The 20,468-nt window shown below is 36.7% G+C and overlaps 1 protein-coding gene across 2 annotated transcripts in view; it reads right to left on the reverse strand.

Annotated features, from left to right (window-relative positions):
* Positions 1-2,263: 2,263 nt before the first annotated feature.
* Positions 2,264-20,468, reverse strand: part of DSC3 (desmocollin 3) — a 39,077-nt gene continuing 20,872 nt past the window's right edge. Inside the window, exons 10-16 of one of the 2 annotated variants that reach the window (XM_045527345.1) lie at positions 15,810-16,066; positions 15,555-15,697; positions 14,472-14,696; positions 12,026-12,250; positions 9,329-9,450; positions 4,651-4,908; positions 2,264-2,534 (exon numbers count right to left, since the gene is read on the reverse strand). In XM_045527345.1, the coding sequence (XP_045383301.1) occupies positions 2,337-2,534; positions 4,651-4,908; positions 9,329-9,450; positions 12,026-12,250; positions 14,472-14,696; positions 15,555-15,697; positions 15,810-16,066 (1,428 nt within the window). In that variant the 3' untranslated portion in view covers positions 2,264-2,336. Of the gene's footprint in view, positions 2,535-2,630; positions 2,658-4,650; positions 4,909-9,328; positions 9,451-12,025; positions 12,251-14,471; positions 14,697-15,554; positions 15,698-15,809; positions 16,067-20,468 lie in introns of those variants that run through there. The other variant, XM_045527346.1, reaches the window with a different exon arrangement.

Below are 20,468 nucleotides of genomic sequence, written 5' to 3' on the forward strand. Positions count from 1 at the left end.
ATCCTTTTAATAGTCTCAGTCTAAAAAAAGCTAGATTTTAGGGGCAAATTAGAAAATAGACAATGTACAATCAAATCAGAATTTCAGATACACACTTTAATTGAAGACCTCTTAGTGCCCAGAGGGCAAGGGCAGGAATACGGCCTTTCCCAAGAATGCCTGTTTGTTCTGCACACCCAGTTCAGGCCCGCCCTGCACATGCCTTTAGACTCAGCATGTGGTCAGCTCTCATCTCCTACATTCCTCACTCCACATAAGGTGAGGCATGGAGAAGGGGTTGGCTAATACTTCACCAAAATTGAATGGCAGCTGCCACTGGCCTGGGAAAAGAAGCAAAAGGCAGAGCTGGGCCTCAGGAAAATTATCACATCCCTTCTTGGCCTCTCTCCCTGCAGTGGAAGGCCTGGGTCTTCATGTTGCTCTCTGACTGCTCCAACACCCCGCTTGGGCTGCCTTCTCCCAAAGTTCCCTGTGTTCCAAAATAGAAACTCAATCTTTTTCTTTGCCACATTAAAAATGTCTATTTCTTCTATTATTTTAAAAATTCTTATAAGAAAGCAAACTGATAAAAATTAATTCACACTGAAGGATGACTGAAAATCTGGAGTATTTGCCACCTAAAGGAATCTGCTGAAGGTGTTATGGCCATGGTGGCAGCGAGCTGAAAGAAGGGGCCCTTGAGTCCTGGATTTCCTTGAATGATACCAATGCCACTCTAAAACAGGACAATGAGGAAAATGAAATTTTGTAGTTCCCAGGCCCTGATTAGAGCATGGTGTAGGCCAGACTTGGTAGCTCTCCCACGTAATCCCAGCAATTTAAGAGGCTGAGGTGGGAAGATAGCTTGAGGCCAGGAGTTCAAGACCAGCCTGGGCAACATAGCAAGACCCCATCTCTAAAAAAAAAAAAAAAAAATAGCCAGCACAGTAGCACGCACCTGTAGTCCCAACTACTCACGAGGCTGAAGCAGGAGGATCGCTTGAGCCTAGGAGTTCGAGACTGCAGTGAGCTATGATCACACCCCTGCAGTCCAGCCTGGGTGACAGAGTGAGACTCTGTCTCAAAAAAAAAAAGAAAAGAAAAGAAAAGAAAAGAAATGGAAAAAAAAAAACCCAACAAACAAACAAAAAGAACACTGTGTAAGCAGTAATGGGTTTGTGGGCTTGGGTCTGAGAACAATCACTCCCCACACGACACTTTCAGCAAGATTTGCCCCTCAACTCCCTCTAGCTCTCTGAGAGGACATGATTATTTGGCTGTAAATTTAAAAAGTGTTGGTCAATAAAAAAGAGAGAGAAAATGGTAATAGAAGATATAATTTCAGCAGAAATAGGTTTAAAAAAGTTTTTAGTATTAGGTCCCAAGAAAAATACCTCACCTCTGGAATCTTACAACCAGAAAGCAGGGAGCCCTACTTGTGGCAGGTATTTTCAGTTTGCTACTAATTTGTGGGTACAAAAATAAATCTTTAAAAAAGCTGCAAAGCAAATCTACTGTTCCACGTGATTCCCTCTTTTCTTCCCACAGAAACCAGAAAAGTTTAATTTGTTTACAAGTTTAAACAAATTACATGAATGGACATGAATTATTTCCTGATATGCTCAGTTATCATGCAGTATGTAAGAACTAGGCCTAAGAAACTCTCTTTTTTAAACCTTGAATCCCTACTTTAGGACAAACCATACCCTAGCCTCATTTTAAGTTATTACCATTTTCCTCTTTCTTTTCATTTTAAATGTTGCATCCATCAATAATTTTATACACATACATATTCATTTCAAACTATATTCCTACAGGAAATTGCCACTCCATGGGCTAGCTCAATAAATTTTGCCTCTAAAGTCAAATGAAGAATTTAGGAATGGGGTAGGAAGAGGGCTGATATCAATTTTTCATGAGCTACAATATTTTTAGTTTAATTTAGTCTTAATTGTTTCTCTCCCAAAACTTTCTTCAAACAGTGATACTTATTATTTCTTATCTATTTTTTTAAACTATCAGTTGAAATGAGTATATAATAATGTGATATTAGCCTAGCTTAGCTATTGTTGGACCAGTATTTACTCAACATAGTTATTTGGAAAATATCTGTAAATAACAGCAGATCCTTTATAGACCTTAATTCCAATGCCGCAGTATGAGACTGTCTATGTTAACATTTTGTACTTCTTTAACAAGATAAGCAACAAATTGCTTTAAAATTATAAATTGGTGAGTAGCATAATTCAGAGTTGACAAAATATTCATTATATATATATGCTGTAATTTAACTTCACAATATTATTTTGGGAAACCACCAAAATGTCTGGGAAAGACTTAATTGTAGCACTCTGATACTATCTCTTGGTGCATGCTTCTACTAACGTCATAAATTTGGGTTCCAAATTATTTAAAAAATCAAGGCTGTCTTCTTCCTGTTTTTCACTACAGCAGCCTACAGAACCAGCTGGAGATCCTCTTCCTTCATAGTTATATGTAAGGACATAATCTTGAGATGGCACATGTTGTTCATTCTGATTGCATAGATGTAATTTCTGTAAAATTAAAAAAAATGAATTGCATTATTGTTTTCAACAACTTAAGCATATGAACATAAAATGTATTTTTTATTTACCTTTCATGTTTAATTTTTAACCAGTGTGTCCTCTAATGGATTCCTACACACAAAAAATGCACATGATTGGTCTCTATCATAATCATATCAAGTCAGTATATTTTACATTTCTAGTAATCCATATAAATAAAAAATTATGTATACAAATGTTCTCTTTAAGTACATTCAAGTTATTATTAAATGTTTATGCTTAAATTTTATATCTAGGAAGTCAGGCTAGTCTACAAAACAGAGACAAAAGGCATAATGCTTAGGAATTTGAAATTGGATGTCCAACAGTCCTGGTTTTGAGTCAAGGCTCCGGCTTTTCCAACTAGCTATATGACTTTGTGCAAGTTACTAAACATCTTTAAGTCTCACTCTTCTCAAATCTAAAATGGGAATGCAGACAGTGACCATCTCACAGGATTATTCTGGAAATTAATGATGACATAATAATGCATAAAATGTGTTTATTATGCCCAGCACATATTAAATGTACAATAAATGGTAACTAAAATTGCTAATATGTGTAGTTATAAAGTAGGTAAGAATTACCACATTCGCTTTGGAATCAAGTTTCCAAGATAGCCAAAATATGGCAAAATATTGAGATGCACAAAATAATTTAGTGAACTTGAAAGTGATCAACATAACCCACCCTGCAAAAACTGGGCTTTTGTAATGAAGAGGCCGAGCATTTGCCCACATCTACCCTGTCTGCCACTGGCCTGTCTGCCAACTTGTCAAACTTCTGTGCCACCTCCCTTGCCTCACCTGAGCGTCCTCACCTGAGAATTCTCTAGCTACACTGGAGGTCATTTGCACAGCTTAAGTTACCAAGTGTCTTTTTTCACGACCTTGACAGCTTTACCTCCCATTACCTGGTGTGCACATTGAAGGGCACTCCTAAGAGTGTGACTTAAGCTTCTCTCCATCTCAATCTGATCTTACATGAATACTGACTGTTTAAAAATAGAAAAAGGATTAACATTGGAATTTTACCCCCCAAAAAATGCTATGGATATATGATAAGCTACAGCCCTATCACAGATTATTGCCCATCTGTAGTCCATGCAAGCATTAAGGGCTTCTGGCCCAGTGTTTGTGCTACAATGGCACTGGGATCCTTTGATAAGAGAGGTGAAAATTTAGAAACAGAAGTATATCTAATCCAGTGGTTCTCTAACCTAACTGCACATTTGAATGTGAAGAGAAATTTTTAAAAAGAAAAAAGCCAAACCAATTAAATTAGAATCTTTCAGAGTAGAGTCAAGGCATTCGTATTTTTTAAAAACTTCCAGGGGATTTTGCTGTGGGATGAGAATTCTTTATTTAATCCCCACTTTCTTTCACATTCTTGCTTTCCTCTGAATCAAAATACTTTATATTTGTATGATGCTTTGCATATTAAAAATATTTCATATAATGGTGACTGTAGTTAATAATAGTGTATTGTACATTTCAAAATTGATGAGAATATATTTCAAATGTTCTCATCACAATAAATAAGTATTTGAGGTGATAGATATGTTAATAAGCTTGACTTAATCATTCTACATTGTATCCATATACCATAACATCGCTTTGTACCTCATAAATATATACAATTATGATGTCATTTGCAATAAAATAAAAAAATTATATGTTATATGGAATCTCTAAAACTGTATACAGATGTTTGTGTTTTCACAGAGAAATACAGATTTGATTTGGAAAGTTTGTGATAATTTTTTTCACATTCTTCTGTATCATATTCTTCTATATTTATAAGGTAAAGGCACATTTAAAAAGGAAACTTTAGTGAAAGACATTAGAAACCTTCAATTTTTATGAGATTTTAGAAATTAAGTGAAATATGACAGATGAAATAAAATCTCTTTTAAATTAGTAATGTAACAAAATCAAAGAGCATAGAAAAATGACCAGAGCAAGCAAGAGAGGGCACATTGAAAAATCTAGAAAAGCAGTTTCTGAAAATGTATGATAATTTCAATTTCCTATTGTTCTGCCCTTGGATATTGAAACTTTAGATCAAAACACCTAAGAAAACTCACCTCACAGAGATGAGGCTGAGTGAAACTGTGCCACTCCGAGTAGTTGTATCTGCAGTTGTCCACCTCCGTGTGACCTCCCCTGCAGGAGTCCAGGGTGTGATGGTGCCCAGCTCCCCGGCAGGATTCCAAGGTCTGGTGTCCTCCTCTCACCATTTCAATGGACTCCTGTCCTCCATTTCTGGTTCCTGACCCCATAGTACCACAAAAACCTTGGCTACAGTTGTTGGCAGTGTGGGTCGTGAATCCATTGGCAGAACACTGAAAAAATAAAATAAAACCATTCATGTTGAGAGGAAATGGATGGCAACTAACTACAAGAAGGCAAAGGAAAGAGAACATTTATTCAACCTTTTATTCATTCATTCTTTCATGCATTCAACAGACACTTAACAGTTTCTAGTTATGTGCCCAGATGCCTCTTAGTTCTGTGCTGTTATCACAAAATACTTGAGGCTGGGTAATTTATAAAGGACAGAGACTTATTTCTTACAGTTCTGGAGACTGGAAGCCCATGACTGAGGGGCCCACATCTGGCAGCAAGGGCCCATGCTGTGTCATCTCATGGCAGAAGGTAGAAGGGCAAGAGAGAAGAGAGTGACAGCAAGAGCAAGAGAGTGAGAGAGCGAGAGAGAGAGGAGCAAGAGGTGGCCAAACTCACTTTCATAACAAACTCTCACAATAAGAAACCACTCCCACAATAAGGACATTAATCCATTTATGAGAGCAGAGCCCTCATGACCTAATCACGTCTTAAAAGTCCCACCTCTCAACCCTGTTGCATTGGGGATTAAGTTTCCAGGGCATGAACTTTGGTGGACACATTCAAATTATAGCAGATGCAAAAGCACAGGGATACAAAGACAGGCATGGTCCCTCATGGCTCCAAGAAGTGCTTATTCCGATGAGGCAGAAGAAGAGATAATTATTTTAAGAAAGTGATTGCTATATCGGTGAGCACAGAATGCTATAGGAGCAGAGGTAGAGCATTAAAATTCAAACCCTGAGACGGTAAGTGGAGTAGGCTGGGACAGCCCTGAGCTGAGGGACTGAAGACCAGGAAAAGAGGGAGGAAGCATGCAATGCCTGCAGGACGGTCTGGAGGCAAAGGCAAGCGAGGCACTTCGAGGTCTTCAACTTTAATCAGTGGAGAATGGCTATCACAGAGGGGACAGACAGAGAGAGAGAGAGAGAGAGAAAGAGAGAGAGAGAGAGAAGAGGCTGAAGAGGTTATAAAAGATCAGAGGATATAAAGATATATATACCATGCTAACAAATTAAGACTTTATCATGAAGATTATGAGGACCATGAAGCATTTTAACTTATTACAGACAGGAACACATTTTCAAAATGTCATTCTCAGTGGTCATGTGGAAGAAAGATTTAGTGTCATGGAGCTCAGATGAGGTCACTAAATTATTCCAGGTAAGAAATGATGAAAAGCTACGCCAAGGCAGAAGCAGTGATGACTGAAAGAAGTGGAGGGGCTCCACAGAGAGTCTACTGGTAGCCAGAGGAATGAGGCAGCAAAGGGCAGAGTCAGGAATTATTCTTTTGTGTTCTACTTTGGCAACAAGATAGACAGTGCAAATCACTAAAATAGGGAAGAAAGATGTGTTTGTGGGCAAGAGAAGGGTGAGAAATTCAATTTTGGACGTGATAAACTTGAGAAACACATAGGATGTCCCAGATGAGTATATGAGTATGTACATTTGGAGCTCAAGTGAAAGAGCAGTCACTACCAAATAGGTGATAGTGGAAGCCACGGGAACAGATAAGATATCCAGAGAAAACTATAAAGAAAAAAAAAAAAAACACGAGAAAAATCATGTTTTGAGGGGCACATAAGGAGAAACACAGCTGTGACAGAAGTGATCTGAACAGACACTGAGATAACAGAGGGACCAAAGAGGCAGGATGGAAGTCATGCAGAGAAAACACAGTAAGGAGACAGTGGTCCATGATGTTAAAAGAAAATCAGAGCAAGATAAAAACAGGTTCAAATAAAGTAAGAGCCTATTGGATTCAAGCCTGTTAGAGTGGCCACTGGTGATCTTTGTCAAAGGAATTTCCAAGGAGTCCTGAGTGAACAGGAAATAATGTTATAGAGAATTGTTCTTTCAAAAAGTTCAGTTCCAAAGAAAAAGAGAGATATGGAGCAAACTAGAGGATGACAAAGAGTCGAGGAAATGCCTGAAAATGAAAAGGACTTCATTAAATATTAACTTAATATTGGAACTTCAGTCCAACCCTCTGGGCCATAGGACAGAAGTTTAGTTATAGCGGTCATCTCAGCCTGTCCGTTTTCATTATAAATCATTATGTTACTTTCATGACAAGAACTTCCATTATATTCAGGTTCCATTGTGCCATCCTCCTATCAATTTAAATTTTTTCTATTGAAAATGCAGAATCTCTAACTAAACTGGAAGATTTTTCAAGTTCAGATGATTTCCTGAACCTGAAATAGATCTACAAAAGTCATATGTACTATCTCATCCCCTTAGAAAATATCAGAAAATAGAATTGAAAAGTAGCCATGTGGTGGCAGTGCTACCCTATATTTTCACTTAGGTTGCTGATAAAGTAAAATTCTATTTTAAAAAATCCTGATTATTAAATCTCCTTGATAGTATAATTTTGCCATAATGAATACATTTTCAGAGATAATATTTCTAAGCTAATGAAAGGGGAATTGAAAATAAACCAAACCGATGCCAAGCCCACAGAACTAGCTTTCACACTCTCTCTATTCTCTGTTCTTTCCTGCCTACATCCATTTCCTGCATTCCCCAAAGTATATTCTTGCTGAGTATCAACAACTCCTTGTCCATGTCAGCAATTTCCAGACTTCCTTTTCCAGATTTTTCACCCAACTCCTAACCCCATATGAATACCTTCAGTTGAAACTCAGACCCAAAACTAAAATCATCATCACCTTTACTCATTGTATTAAAGTGAGTTTATATATTCATCATGAAATTTTGTTATGGTTTGGAAAAACTTGCCTAATATGATCATCTTATATAAATTAATAATTCAAAAAAAAAATTCCAGGTCCTTTTTAGAAGTATTCCTAACAGAGAAGAGGTGAACCTGGTGAAGTGACCAATCAATACTATCAGCTCTAGCACCAAATGACAAAGAACAAATAAAGTCACTCTTCCAATTTTTATATATAAATTAAGAACTTACTATGAATCAAGGACTATCAAGGGACTAAACCTATTTTCTGATTGGAGAGACAATCGCAGGGTTCCACACGCAGACATGTCAAGCACAGATGTGGTATGATTTTGCGTGATGGTGGGGAGGAGTTGAAAGAGAGAAATAGGGAATAAGAAAGACATCTTCACCCTGAGATACAGAAAAGGACTCATATGTAGTCATTGTCCCTGGCTATAGCCTCTGCCACTTCTACTCTGCCTTTTATGTTGTTCCTCAAGTTCAGTCAGTCAACAACCTTATCGTTTATATCTTTAAAATATTTCTTATTCATCCCTATCTCACTAATACAATTACCATCACCCTGGTAGAATTATCTCATGCTCCAATTGTCAAGAGGTCCTAAATCTTCATCTTCCCCAACCCTAACATCTTCCTATTCTTATTAATCCCCCTACTGACTCAGCGTCACCCTGCTTGCATTAGACCACTCTCTTGCAGAAAAGCCTTGCCTGGCTCTCCCTTATCAAGAGAATAAATCCAACATCTTTCGTGCAGCGTAGGAAGGTCCCATCTCCCACTTCTTGCTAATATCCTCTCCTCTAATGCCTGACATAAATTTCAAGCTTCTGTTCCAACACATGATTCCTTCCATTCTTAACCAATTTATATATTATTTGTTAGTCCCTAAACTTTGCTATCTCCTTTCTTATTCATTAGGCTGCTTTCTTCCTCGTTAGCTATTCCATCATCTCTTCACTTTCAAACCCTCCTTATCCTTTAAGTTACAGAAGTGAGCTATGCCTCTTTCCCCAGGCTTCCTCCAAACTCCATGAGTGTGCTTGTGTACCCTAAGTATCTTTGAATTCTGACAGTGCTTTATCATTGTTGGTTTATTGTCATGTTCCTATTTCTCTTCTCCATAAAAGTAGATTCTATTTCTCATAAATGAATTTAAACCTTTTTGAGGAGAGAACATGCCTTCTAAGTGCTTTTCTTATATGTATTTTTCACAAAACAGGAAGCATAGAACCAAGCATTTCAGAGGTCCCAAAAAATATATAAGGAAAGAGTAGAAGAAATCTTCCAAACCCCTCCCCCATTTTTTTACATATATCTTTTTGACATTTTCCTAGTTATCTTGAGAAATTTTAGAAAGTTTTTTTTCTATTATAAATGGTCAAAGAGTTAGATAAACAAATACTCTCTGGAAATACACAATGTAGAGAGCAGCCAAAAAAATTATTGTTAAAATAAATTCACAAAATCAAAGAACAAGTTTTAAATCATAACACTAGAGAGTAGAAAAAATATAACTAAAAGAATACATCTGGGTTAAGAAGTTTAATAAATTACCACTACATAAACAATTGAATATTGACAGAATATTTATTCCTACAAAATCTGACCCAATTGAAAATATAAATTAACTCCTAAATTTTGAAATAAGTTCATGAGGATGAGTTAAAGAAATTATGGAAGATACAGATAAATATTCATTAAAAAATTACTTACCACTCTATCATCTCCAGGTGCTTCTGTGTTTGAGATAATTAAGTTTTGCTGTGCTAAATCTTCAGGAAGACGCTTGGTTTTTTTTGTACCAATAACTCCACATACTAAAGTTAGCAATACAGCTGGGTAAAAGAAAAAAAATCTTAATTTAATCATCCATAGAATAAAATAATCATCCTTTATTTCTTATGACCTAAGGGTCACCAGAGGGAAATAAAGCCACCAAGCTTTCCTATGAATTATCTTGGCCTTTCCAAATTAACACACCACAGTTTTGCTTATATTTTACAATGTGAAGCAATCTATATATTTTTTGTCATATCTTTCTCCATTAAGAGTGTGAATTCTTCCCATAATGGAAAAGTCCTTAGAATCATGAGTTAAGTAATACAAAAAAAAAAAAAAAAAATCACTGACATTTATTTAAGACAAAGACTTTGAAAAGTTTTACTGATTCCCAGAAGGATGATTTGTCTATACGAAAACATGAAAAAAACAGACTTTATTTCCTAGACTAATTTCCAAGTATCTTAATTGAACCTACTTAGTATCTTGCCTTTTCAGAATTTTTATTTCCATCATAATTGTGGAAAATAGAAAATATATGATAATTAAACCAACCTTTTATGACAACAATTCTTCCCAATGATCTAAAAGACCCTATAACATACACCCCCAAATCCAGCCCACTACATATTTTTGTATGGTCCATGAGCTAAGACTGGATTTTAAATGGTTGAAAAAAAATCAAAAGAAGAAAAATAGTTCATGACATGAGAAAATGACATGAAATTCAAATTTTTGCATCCATATATAAAGTTCTATTGTAACACATCCGTACAGTGCCCGTCATTTACATAATTTCTATGGCTGCTTTCTTATTTCAAGGGCAGATTTGATAGATTACAATGAAAAACATGTGACCTGCAAAGCTTAAAATAGATACCACCTGGTCCTTTACAGAAAAAGTGCCCCAACCCTTGCCTACTCTATATGGCCCAGCGCTACTTTTCTGGTTCCATTTCCTAATCCTCTTCCCCTCACCCACTACTCTCTAGCCACACTGATCTCCCCGCCATTCCTTGATTTCTCCAGATATAATCCCCCCAAATCAGGGCCTTTGCATTGACTTCCCTCTCTGACTGAAACCTGGCTCTTCCCCCAGGTATTCCACATGCCCGACTCACCTCTTCCCCAAATCACCAAGATATGCCTGACTCGCCTCTTCCCCAAATCACCAAAGATAACCGTCTCATGTCAATTATCTATTGACTGGCACCAATACTCTAACGCTGCAGTTCCCAACTCCTGGGCCAAGGACCGGTACTGATCTGTGGCCTCTTAGGGACCGGCCACAGAGATCCGCTTCCCCCTTGCCTCTCCCCACCAAATCCCCTCCCCCTCCCCCTCCTACCCCCAGTCCCTCTCCCCTCCTTTCCGCCACCCCTCACACAACCACCTCAACCCCCCCACCGGCCAGTGCAAAAATTATCTTTCATGAAACTTAGAAACTGGGGCCACACAGCAGGAGGTGTGAGTGGTGGCCAAGCGAGGGAAGCTTCATCTGTATTTACAGCCGCTCCCCATTGCTGGTATCAGGGCCTGAGCTCTGCCCCCGCCCCATCCCCACTGTGGAAAAATTATCTTCCAAGAAACCGGTCCCTGGTGCCAAAGAGGTTGGGGACTGCTGCTCTAACACACACTCCACAGCACTACAGATCCTAATTTTTTTTTTTCCTCCATAACATTGAATTTATTTATCCATTTACTATCACAATGAAGATTGCTTATTTTTGTTTGGTTTTTTTTAAAATTATGTTTATTTTGTTCACTCTTGAATTCCAAGCACCTGGAAGAGTTTCTGGCCTACAGTAGGCATTCAATATATATTTGTTTTGTTGAGTTGATGAAAAATAATGGACACATTAGAAATTTACCATGCACTGTTCTAAGCACTTCACATGCATTAACTCAATCCTCAGCGCTACCCCATACAGTAGGCTACTATTAATACAATTATCCCCTTTTACAAGTGAGGAAACTTGAAGCACAGTTAAGTAACTTGCCCCAAGTCCTGTGGCCTGCAAGGGATGAAGCTGAGGTTCACAGCCAGGCAGTCTGGTTTCTGAGTCTTGCTGTTAAGTTCTACTCCTGTCACAAAACAAAGCTAGTCTAGGCTGGAGGGCTGAAGAGGAATAAATATGGCATCACTGGGAACAACACAAGTGGCAAGAAGGAGGGTCACAGAATTTAAAATTGGAAAGATATATCCAAGAAGAGGCATTGCTATGAAGTGAACATCTCCCATAAGTGTGTGACCGGATGGTGAGAAAACAATGAAATGGATGTGGCTTTTCGGAGACTTTCATATAGCAGAAGTTTTAGATTGCTCTATTTAGCCCTAAAAGGGATAGCACTGGAACCAAGAAATAAAACCTATTCATTTGACAGATTCAGTACAATCTAAGGAATTTTCAACAATTCTGCCCAAGTATAAAATCTTATATCACAAGAAGGATCATGTTCCCTTCCACAGAAAATATTCAAACAGAATTCATATAATATTAATAACACAAAATGAACTTGTAAAGGGACTCACACCTGTGGATGCTTGGGCCGGTTTCCTTTGAAAAGACCCTTTTCTGCACCCAGATATTTTATTATACATTTTGACTTCAAGCAAGTGAGAGTACTTACAAAATAGTAGTGCTATTCCCAGTAGTATCGCAAGGATTGCCCATTTTCCAAGTACGACTCCTGCACTCCTTGAAGCCAAGCGACACTGACTTGGATGAGTACAATCACACAGATTAACTCTCAAGATTTTTGTGGCAGATTGACCTGCTCTATCTTTTACAGTAACAGGAATTGTATATTCTTGAAATTGAGCATTTTTCTGATATGAAAGACGGGCAGCTGTATCTGAAAGAAGATTTAAACATTTTATTTTTCAGTGATCATTTATTCCTCCCTTAGCATCTATTTCACCATGCGTGCACTACTCTCAAGGAACTGCCTGTCACAAGAAAATAAAGAGAAAGGGGGGACTATGTTCAACCTTTTCAAGCACTGATAATTACCTTATATGAGTTGCCCCTTGTAACTCTTTAGAAGAGAGCCCTAAAGAAACAATTTGGCACTGGAATGACCCAGTAGTATTTGGCAGTAGTTAATATTTTTTATTCTATACAAACTAATAATGCTAGGTTGGCTCTTAATATACAATTAAAGCATTTCTCTCTAGTACCATTTTATAAACTCATAAAGAATTAACACCTTCAGGTTTGCAAAAAGGGTGCCTGAAGTTCACATTCTCTTATCCATTGACTTTCTAGTATCTGTCCGTTATTCTTATGGATAAGGTAATTTTTCAAAGCACAATAGATTCTTTATGATTAATGCCTTGCATCTGGAAGTAAACTCAATACCAGAAAGCTAATTAATGTCACTCAGGCTAGTTATAGGGCTTACACAAAAAACAGATATATCTATATCATAACTGTGATAGTCAATTTCCCCCAATAGTCTTGATACCTTATTTTAATGACCCTCTTATCAACTGGCCAAAAGCTCCACAGACCTTCAATGACAATTACAACATCCATGAGTTTTTATAATAGACAAAGTAAAATGGCAACGTAGCACAATGTACATCCTGGAAGTCATCTGGAATTTCTAAGCCTTGATTAACTGCACTAGTGTAGCTGTAAGAACTTCAAAGATTTTGGCTGCACCTCATACCTGAAAGCTCCTCAGGGGAATATGAATTATGACTTGGGTTTACTTAGGACCCTTCAAGACCACATTATGTCTAAGTGAGATCCTACAGGTCCCTCTCCTCCCTCAAGACCACAAGCAGACCCATAGTCAGGTCTTAGTTATTCACAGTAGTTCATCAGCCTCTGAGCTTCCTTCACTCAATTCTGCCCTCTTCAAATTGTCCTCCTGACTGTCACCAATGCCACCTTTCAAAGACATAGATCTGGGAATGGCACTGCCTTACTTGCACATTCCCCATGCATAGCTACTGTCACCTACTGTGCGAAGGTCGGTCTCCCCAGCCCAGCACATAGGCCTTTCACCACCAGCTGCCACCCTTCTTCCCACCCAAACTCTTGCATTTCTTACTAAAACCTTCGAAATTCTAATGAAACTGATATACTTATTCCCCTAGTATGTTTCTTCTTCTTTTATGCATATTATTAGTCGATTATTGATTAAACAAACATTTATTAAGCAGTTAGTATCTAATAAGCACTAGGCTAGGTGCTGGAAATGTAAAGACAGGTTACATGTTCTGAGAAACTCATGTATTAGAGGAGAGAGGTAATGAGATGATAACAAAACATGAAAGGTGCTATAACACAGGTAACAAAAGGTCAAGGTGCCACTCCTTCCACGTCAAGAAAAACTTCAGAAGTTGGGCATCTTAGCTGGGGTTGTGTCTATCTTGTTCATCTCTATGTAAAGCCTCAGGATCTGGAACAGTGCCCAATAGATAGTAGGTGCTCATAAATATTATGAATTAATATCAAGCTGAGAAATGGGGGGAAAAAAGATATTTTAAGTAGAAGGGGCAGTACACACAAAAGTCCAGTTGCATGAAGAGCATGACATGGTAACAAAACAACAGAGTGGAGTGTGAATGAAATATAGATACCATATCCCCTGGAAACTGCTATTGTAGGAAGCAGTCCCTGAAAGCTCCAATGCCTGATCCCTTCCCATATCCCACCAAGCTCACTTCCAGAAACTTCATAGAGTGTTTGTCCCATGCACCCAGAGTCCTCACTTCCAAAGTCAGCTTACAATACAATTTACACTGCACATCTTCTGGTCTCTCCTCACCACACTGGTATTACTTTAACAACACAATGAAAAAAGTATAAAATTGCCCAATATTGTAACAAAACTTTTTTGTCTTTGTTGTAAATGTAAATTTTGCCTCATAAAAATTACTATTTCTTTCATTTTATACACAATCTATAACACTGCCCCCATATAATATTTGTAAGAAGGTTAATTTAACCTCCTAAAATATATCAATGAGAATCAATTTGACTTTATGCTTTATGTAAGTGAACAAGTAAATTCATTCTCTAGTTATTTCAGAGCATATAAAGCATTATTTTTGATTAAATACCATTAACTTTGGTGAGGGTCCATAGTCTGTTGATTTCTGGAGAGGGGTTTGACAAACTGAAATAAAATGGAGCTCCGTGGACAGGTTCATCGGGATCAACAGCTGAAATGTCAGTGTACCCCATCTTTGGTTTGCAAATCGTCAGATAATCTTGAAGTATTTCTGGTGCATTATCATTCACGTCTTCAATGTTCACAGCAAGTGTTCCAGTACATGATCTGCCATCTAAGAAGAAATGGATAAGTTTAAGTGTTATTTTTAAATTGTTTCACAGTTTCTTAAAGAAAAGAAAGCCAATTATATTCTATATGTGATGTGTTTTTTAATAAACTTTGATTATTAGAAGAAATAGTAAATAAATAAGCATATAGATGGCTAAACGAAATCAGGTAATCTAAAATGATTACTGCTGTTGACAATATCAGATACAATTGCCAATCTACATTTGACCAGAATTACTACCAAATAATAAAAATAAATCCTTGGGTTCCTGGTGCGGATATTAATGAGCAGTAAAGTCGCTGTGTAAAAGTTATTCTAATCCTGATACACGTTCAAACCACTTAGGAAGTTTTTTTAAATATATGACACCCAGGCTCCACAATCCGAGATTCTGATACACTTAGTCTAAGGCAATGTCTATAGATTGATAGTTTTATTTTAATATGAAGCCGGGGTTGAGAAATTCTAGGCTACTTTAAGGAACAGAACTCAAGGAAAAGATCATTTTGACCTAATAATGAGCTGAACTATTTAAAGGGTCAATTTAAAGTGACACAAAGAGATGTGGAGGAGTCTGATGGACCATTTTATCTAGTTCGAGATTTGTCCCCTGTCACAGAGACATATGAGCATTTAAGGTCCTGTCATGCTAGGGATATAAAGATAAATAAAACATGGCTTATTGTCACCAAGTAGCTTCACCTTGTTAGACAATTAAGACAGACAGAAACAGAGTTTTTAAAGTCATTTCAAAGAATTGCATATACTTATCACAAGAATAATTCTGCATAAGAATAATGGCATTTTATTCACCAAGTCCTTTATAAAATACCAGATTAAAACTTTTTTTTTTTTTTTTACCTTGGTCTATTGCCAGGACTGTAATATTATATAAGCCATGTTTGGTAGGTATGGCCTCCCTGTCCAGGATTTTGGAGGTTGTGATTGACCCTGAAATTTCATCAATGGCGAGCCACCCTTTAGGATCATGCAATATTTTATACCTGTTAATGAAAAATAAAAATAGTCTTTAGCATTATACAATGTTTTGAAATAAGTCACTATCTCAGTTATTACAAATACATTATTAGTATGTGGTTATAGATTTCTTTGTACCTTAAACCATTGCTACTTTTAGTTTCAGGGTCATATGCCTTATAGCCTTTGATATTTGACCCCACTGCTAAGTTTTCTTTAATCTGCAAATATTGGGCCTGAGGGCTGCATTCAGGCCCCTCGTCCAGATCCCTCACGTGGACCGTAACCAAGGCTCTGTTCATGGCTGTCACTCTGGGTACATCTCTAGTCAAGGGAACTTCATTGCTTACTCCAATTTCCAGGTTCACTTGATGGTTTTCTTCATAATTCAGTGGCTTTAAAATAAAGTACATGTATATCAGCTTCAGCGTAAAAGACATTTGGCATTTCAAATAGCAAGTGAACTTTTGCCAATACAAACAGTGCTGCATAAATTCTATGTTCACATTTTGTTAATATTGACCTTTATCCCTTCTAAAAAGAGAGCTGATCCCGTGCTAAGTCTTTAGCAAGAGCAGTCCAAATGTTTCTGCAGATTGTTTTATAGAGTTGTGGAAATATTTTCTACTTCACTCTTACTAAGGAAAATTATCCTGATCCCGGCAATGATGTAAACAGATGAAAGTGTTCTTAAAGCCTTGCTTAGAGCACAGCCTGACAGGCTGGCCTGAGTATCATCCAACTAGGAGAAGGCACTGTTGTTTGACTTGCTATTTACTAGTGACCATGACCCAGGTGTTTTATAACCCTTGTAAGGTTAGATGATGATTTTGACAAAACTGAAAAGGTGCAGTGATTTTATTTTCTGTCTGATAGAAAATATATTTCAAATGTCTATTTTTAATTGCCCTATAAGGTATCTAATTGAACCATCTCATTTCAGCTTTTCCTTTTATCAAAATCCAACCAGAGTCTCATTTCTTCTTAGGAATCTGCTTTGTCTTTTTGCTGGTTCCTTCAGGAATGAGCTAAATAAAATTTTTAACCATGCTCCCTACCTGTTTTTATGAAAATTACACTTTTGACCATTTGAAGATTCTACCTTGGCATTGTCTATAGTTTATCCAATGAAACTTTCACAGTGGATACACAAGGAGTAAGAAAAATCGAATGTGCTTAATTTTAATCATCATTCAGCATATAGCACTACTCTAAATAGCGAGGATAAACTCATTGAATCCTCACACCATTATGAGATAGGTATTGTCATCAACTTTGTTTTACAGAGCAGGAAACTGAAGAAGAAGGAGATAAACTGATTTTACTTAAGGCCAAAATATATTCATTTGAGTTTGAAGCCAGGTAATCTGGCCTGACTTCATTTCCTTAACCACCACGCTAGAATCCTTCTGCTGTACTGTGCTGCAAAAATGGGCTCACCAGCCTCTAAAGATTTTAAATCAATCTTTGATTAAAACTGATTCTTTGACAGCAAATCAAGCAAAGCACTATAAGCACTTTTGGTTTGATTTGGTTTCTGCTTATCAAAACAGTCAGTGGCTAAACATTGAACAAAGTCAAAACTGGTGAAAAAAGAAAGTGTTTTAAACATTTTCCCACACCTAGGTATTTACAGATTGAGATACTAATATCATGAGTCCACTAAGAAGTCAAGAAAATTCCTTTAGAATCCACAAAATGTACGGGAAACTCTTTTAATTTTTATGAATAGCCCAGAAACTGGAGTGTCAGGAGGGGGAAAAGATATTAATATCTGTTCATTTGATGCTGCTGAACACGGCTTCACAAATTACATGTGTTGGTGTGATCATGCAGCGCAACTGTTGGTGATGAGAAATGGATGGAAATTTAAGGAACAGCGGCTGCACTGGAGGAGGTGCAACTATTCGATCCAGAGCTACTTGCTAAAGCCTTAGAGTTTCTTTGTGCAATTTTTCAAGGCTTAGGAAGGATATTGCCTTAGTGACTTAAAACTCTGCAAGACTAAAAATCTAGTGAGATGAAATCCCAATGATTAATGAAAGCATGTGAATTCTCTTCCACCTCAGGGTATGCTTTTGTTTCATCACTTGAAAAAAAAATTGTTCAAAAGTATTCCAGATCTGCACCGAGATTTTAACAACTTCCTAGAAAGATGTGTAATTGTGGAGATGGAACTGAGGACTCTCCAGGTTGAGAATGACTGAGAATAATATCATCCCCACTCGAGGCCATGTGCACCACTGCTGCTGCTAAAATGGACAGCAAACACTGAGTTGGAAAGATCACCCACGACTCAGCTAAAGACTGTATTTGCTCATGCTCTATGGCTTCAGAAAAGTTACCTATTGTGGAAAATTATACCACTAGTCCAAAGAACATAGTATAACTTTTTAAAGTAAAATAATAACATCCTACAGTTTACCAAGTGCTTTTACTTTCATTATTATATTTGAATAACTATTAGGGAAGCAGAGAGTATTATTTCCATCTCACAGTTAATACAGAGACTAACTTTCTGAAACCACCCAGCTATTGAAAACAATTTAACATAGTGCTTGAAGAGCACATACTTGTAATCAAAGAGACCTAGGTGCAAATTCTGTCTATACTACATTCTAGCTGTGTGACTTCAGAAAATTTCTTAATCTCTCTGAGACTAAGATATCTCTTCAGTAAAATTGTTGTAAGAATGACAGTTAACACTATGGCATAGAGTAAGTGCTTTACACTATAGTTCTTAGTAATCTCTCAAGTTGTCACACAGGCAAATGAAGAGAATAAATGATGTGTGTTTTGTTAACAGCCAATATAATGAAATAATAAGAGACATCAATTAACAAGATAATGTTTGCAAGCTTTATTCAGCTAAAAGAAGTATACCTGAGCAATTCTTGGTTCAGCCTACTAATTACTTAATCCTTTTAGGGTTTAAAGGAAGGAATTAATATGCACACCTCTCTTGAACATAATTTTTTTTTTGAAACCGAGTCTCCCTCTGTTGCCCCAGCTGAAGTGCAGTGGTGTCATCATAGCTCAAATTCCTGGGTTCAAGCAATTCTCCTGCCTCAGCCTCCCAGGTAGCTGGGACTACAGGTGTGTGCCAACATGCCTGGCTAATTTTTTCTACTGAACATAATTCTGACTAACAAGAAAAAACAACCAGGGTATTGTAAAAGAAGGATTCCTTTAGAGTTATCAACATAATGATGTCATTCTTTAACCAATATGTGAAAGGTTAATCATTAGGTACATAGCCTACATGACTGAAGATGGATTTCAAATGCCCTGATTATACAGTGTTTGATTCTAAAATAAAAGGTGATTCACTGATGCTAGAAAGTACCTAAAGATATAACTTAACTACGCAATCACAACTCTTTCTCAAGGAAACGAATAAGATACCTTCAAAGACCAGTGAAGCTACCAAAGGAGCTCTGTGATGAATTCAGATTTTCTAAGGGTTTGGATAAAATATGAAAAGGAAGACATAACATAGCAAATGCAAATTTAGTTCACCAAAGTGTTAGCAAATAATACGAGTGACTCAAAGAAAAAAGGTAAGATTACCAAAGGAGCTAATAATGACAAAAGGAAGATATAATTTAAAAAGTAAACTCATAAAAGTAAAAATTAATTCAAGTTCCAATAACAGAAGGTCCTCTTGGGCAAATGAAATTAAGGATTTATCTAGCTAAGAAACACAAGAATGGAAAAGAGGAGACATGAGGGACCCAAAGATACAAAGGAGAAGGAAGGGGAACAGCACAGGGATTATGAGTAAGGTTCTGTATTAGACAGATCTGAGTTTGGATCCTGGCTGTATGAACAGCACTATCTGCCTGAATGGTTTGGACATTCAACCACCTGAACATGGGGGTATAAATCACCCATCCCAGCTGCATGAACTGCAGCATGTTACTTCTCTAACTCACCCTCCACATTTGGAAATGGGAAGAAAGAAAGTAACAACCACACCGGCTGTGGTGAAGGTTAAAATTTTTAAATTCAATGTGGTTGGGATTTTTTGGACACTGTTTCAGAGCATGGAAAAGAGGAAAATAAATTTGCTTTATTTGTATGGAGCAAGCATAAATTGATAGTAAAAACTTAACAGCAGCTGTGCAAAAAAAAAAAAAAAAAAAAAACCCTACAGACAAATCCATTTGTAGATACAGCTATAAATCCAAAACAGAAATTAGAAACAAAAGGCAACAGGAAAGAACATTAAAAAAATAATGCAATATAGCTAGTACTTTTTTTCCCAAGAATGCAAAGATTGTCCGACATTAGAAAATGTATCAATATAATTCACTATATTAATTGATATAACATTGTTCTGCACCCAATTAAGTAATAAGTTAAAAGTATTGGAAAGAAGGAGGTAAAATTATCTCTATTTGCACATGTATTGCATGCATGATCTGTGTCTACATAGAATATCAAAAGAATCAATTCAAATAAAATTACAAACAACCAGAGATGTTAATAGGTTTGTTGAATACAAAATGAATATACATAAATCAGCAACTTTCACATATACAAACAACAACTAGTTAGAAGCCATAGTAAAAAGCCCCATTTCAATATAAATAAAATTTCTATAAATAAATTTATTAGGTAATGTGCATAATATAAATGAATTAACTTTATAACACCTGAAAAAATAAAATTATGATCTAGGGTATGACTTAATATGAGAAAAATATTAATTCTCTTTAACTTTTTCTAAAAATTAATATAATCCCAAAAACATCATGAAGAGTATTTTTTCATGTAGAAGCTAATATGAAAGTT

Source organism: Lemur catta, chromosome 16 (genome assembly GCF_020740605.2).
Source record: "Lemur catta isolate mLemCat1 chromosome 16, mLemCat1.pri, whole genome shotgun sequence".
NCBI classification, from domain to species: domain Eukaryota; kingdom Metazoa; phylum Chordata; class Mammalia; order Primates; family Lemuridae; genus Lemur; species Lemur catta.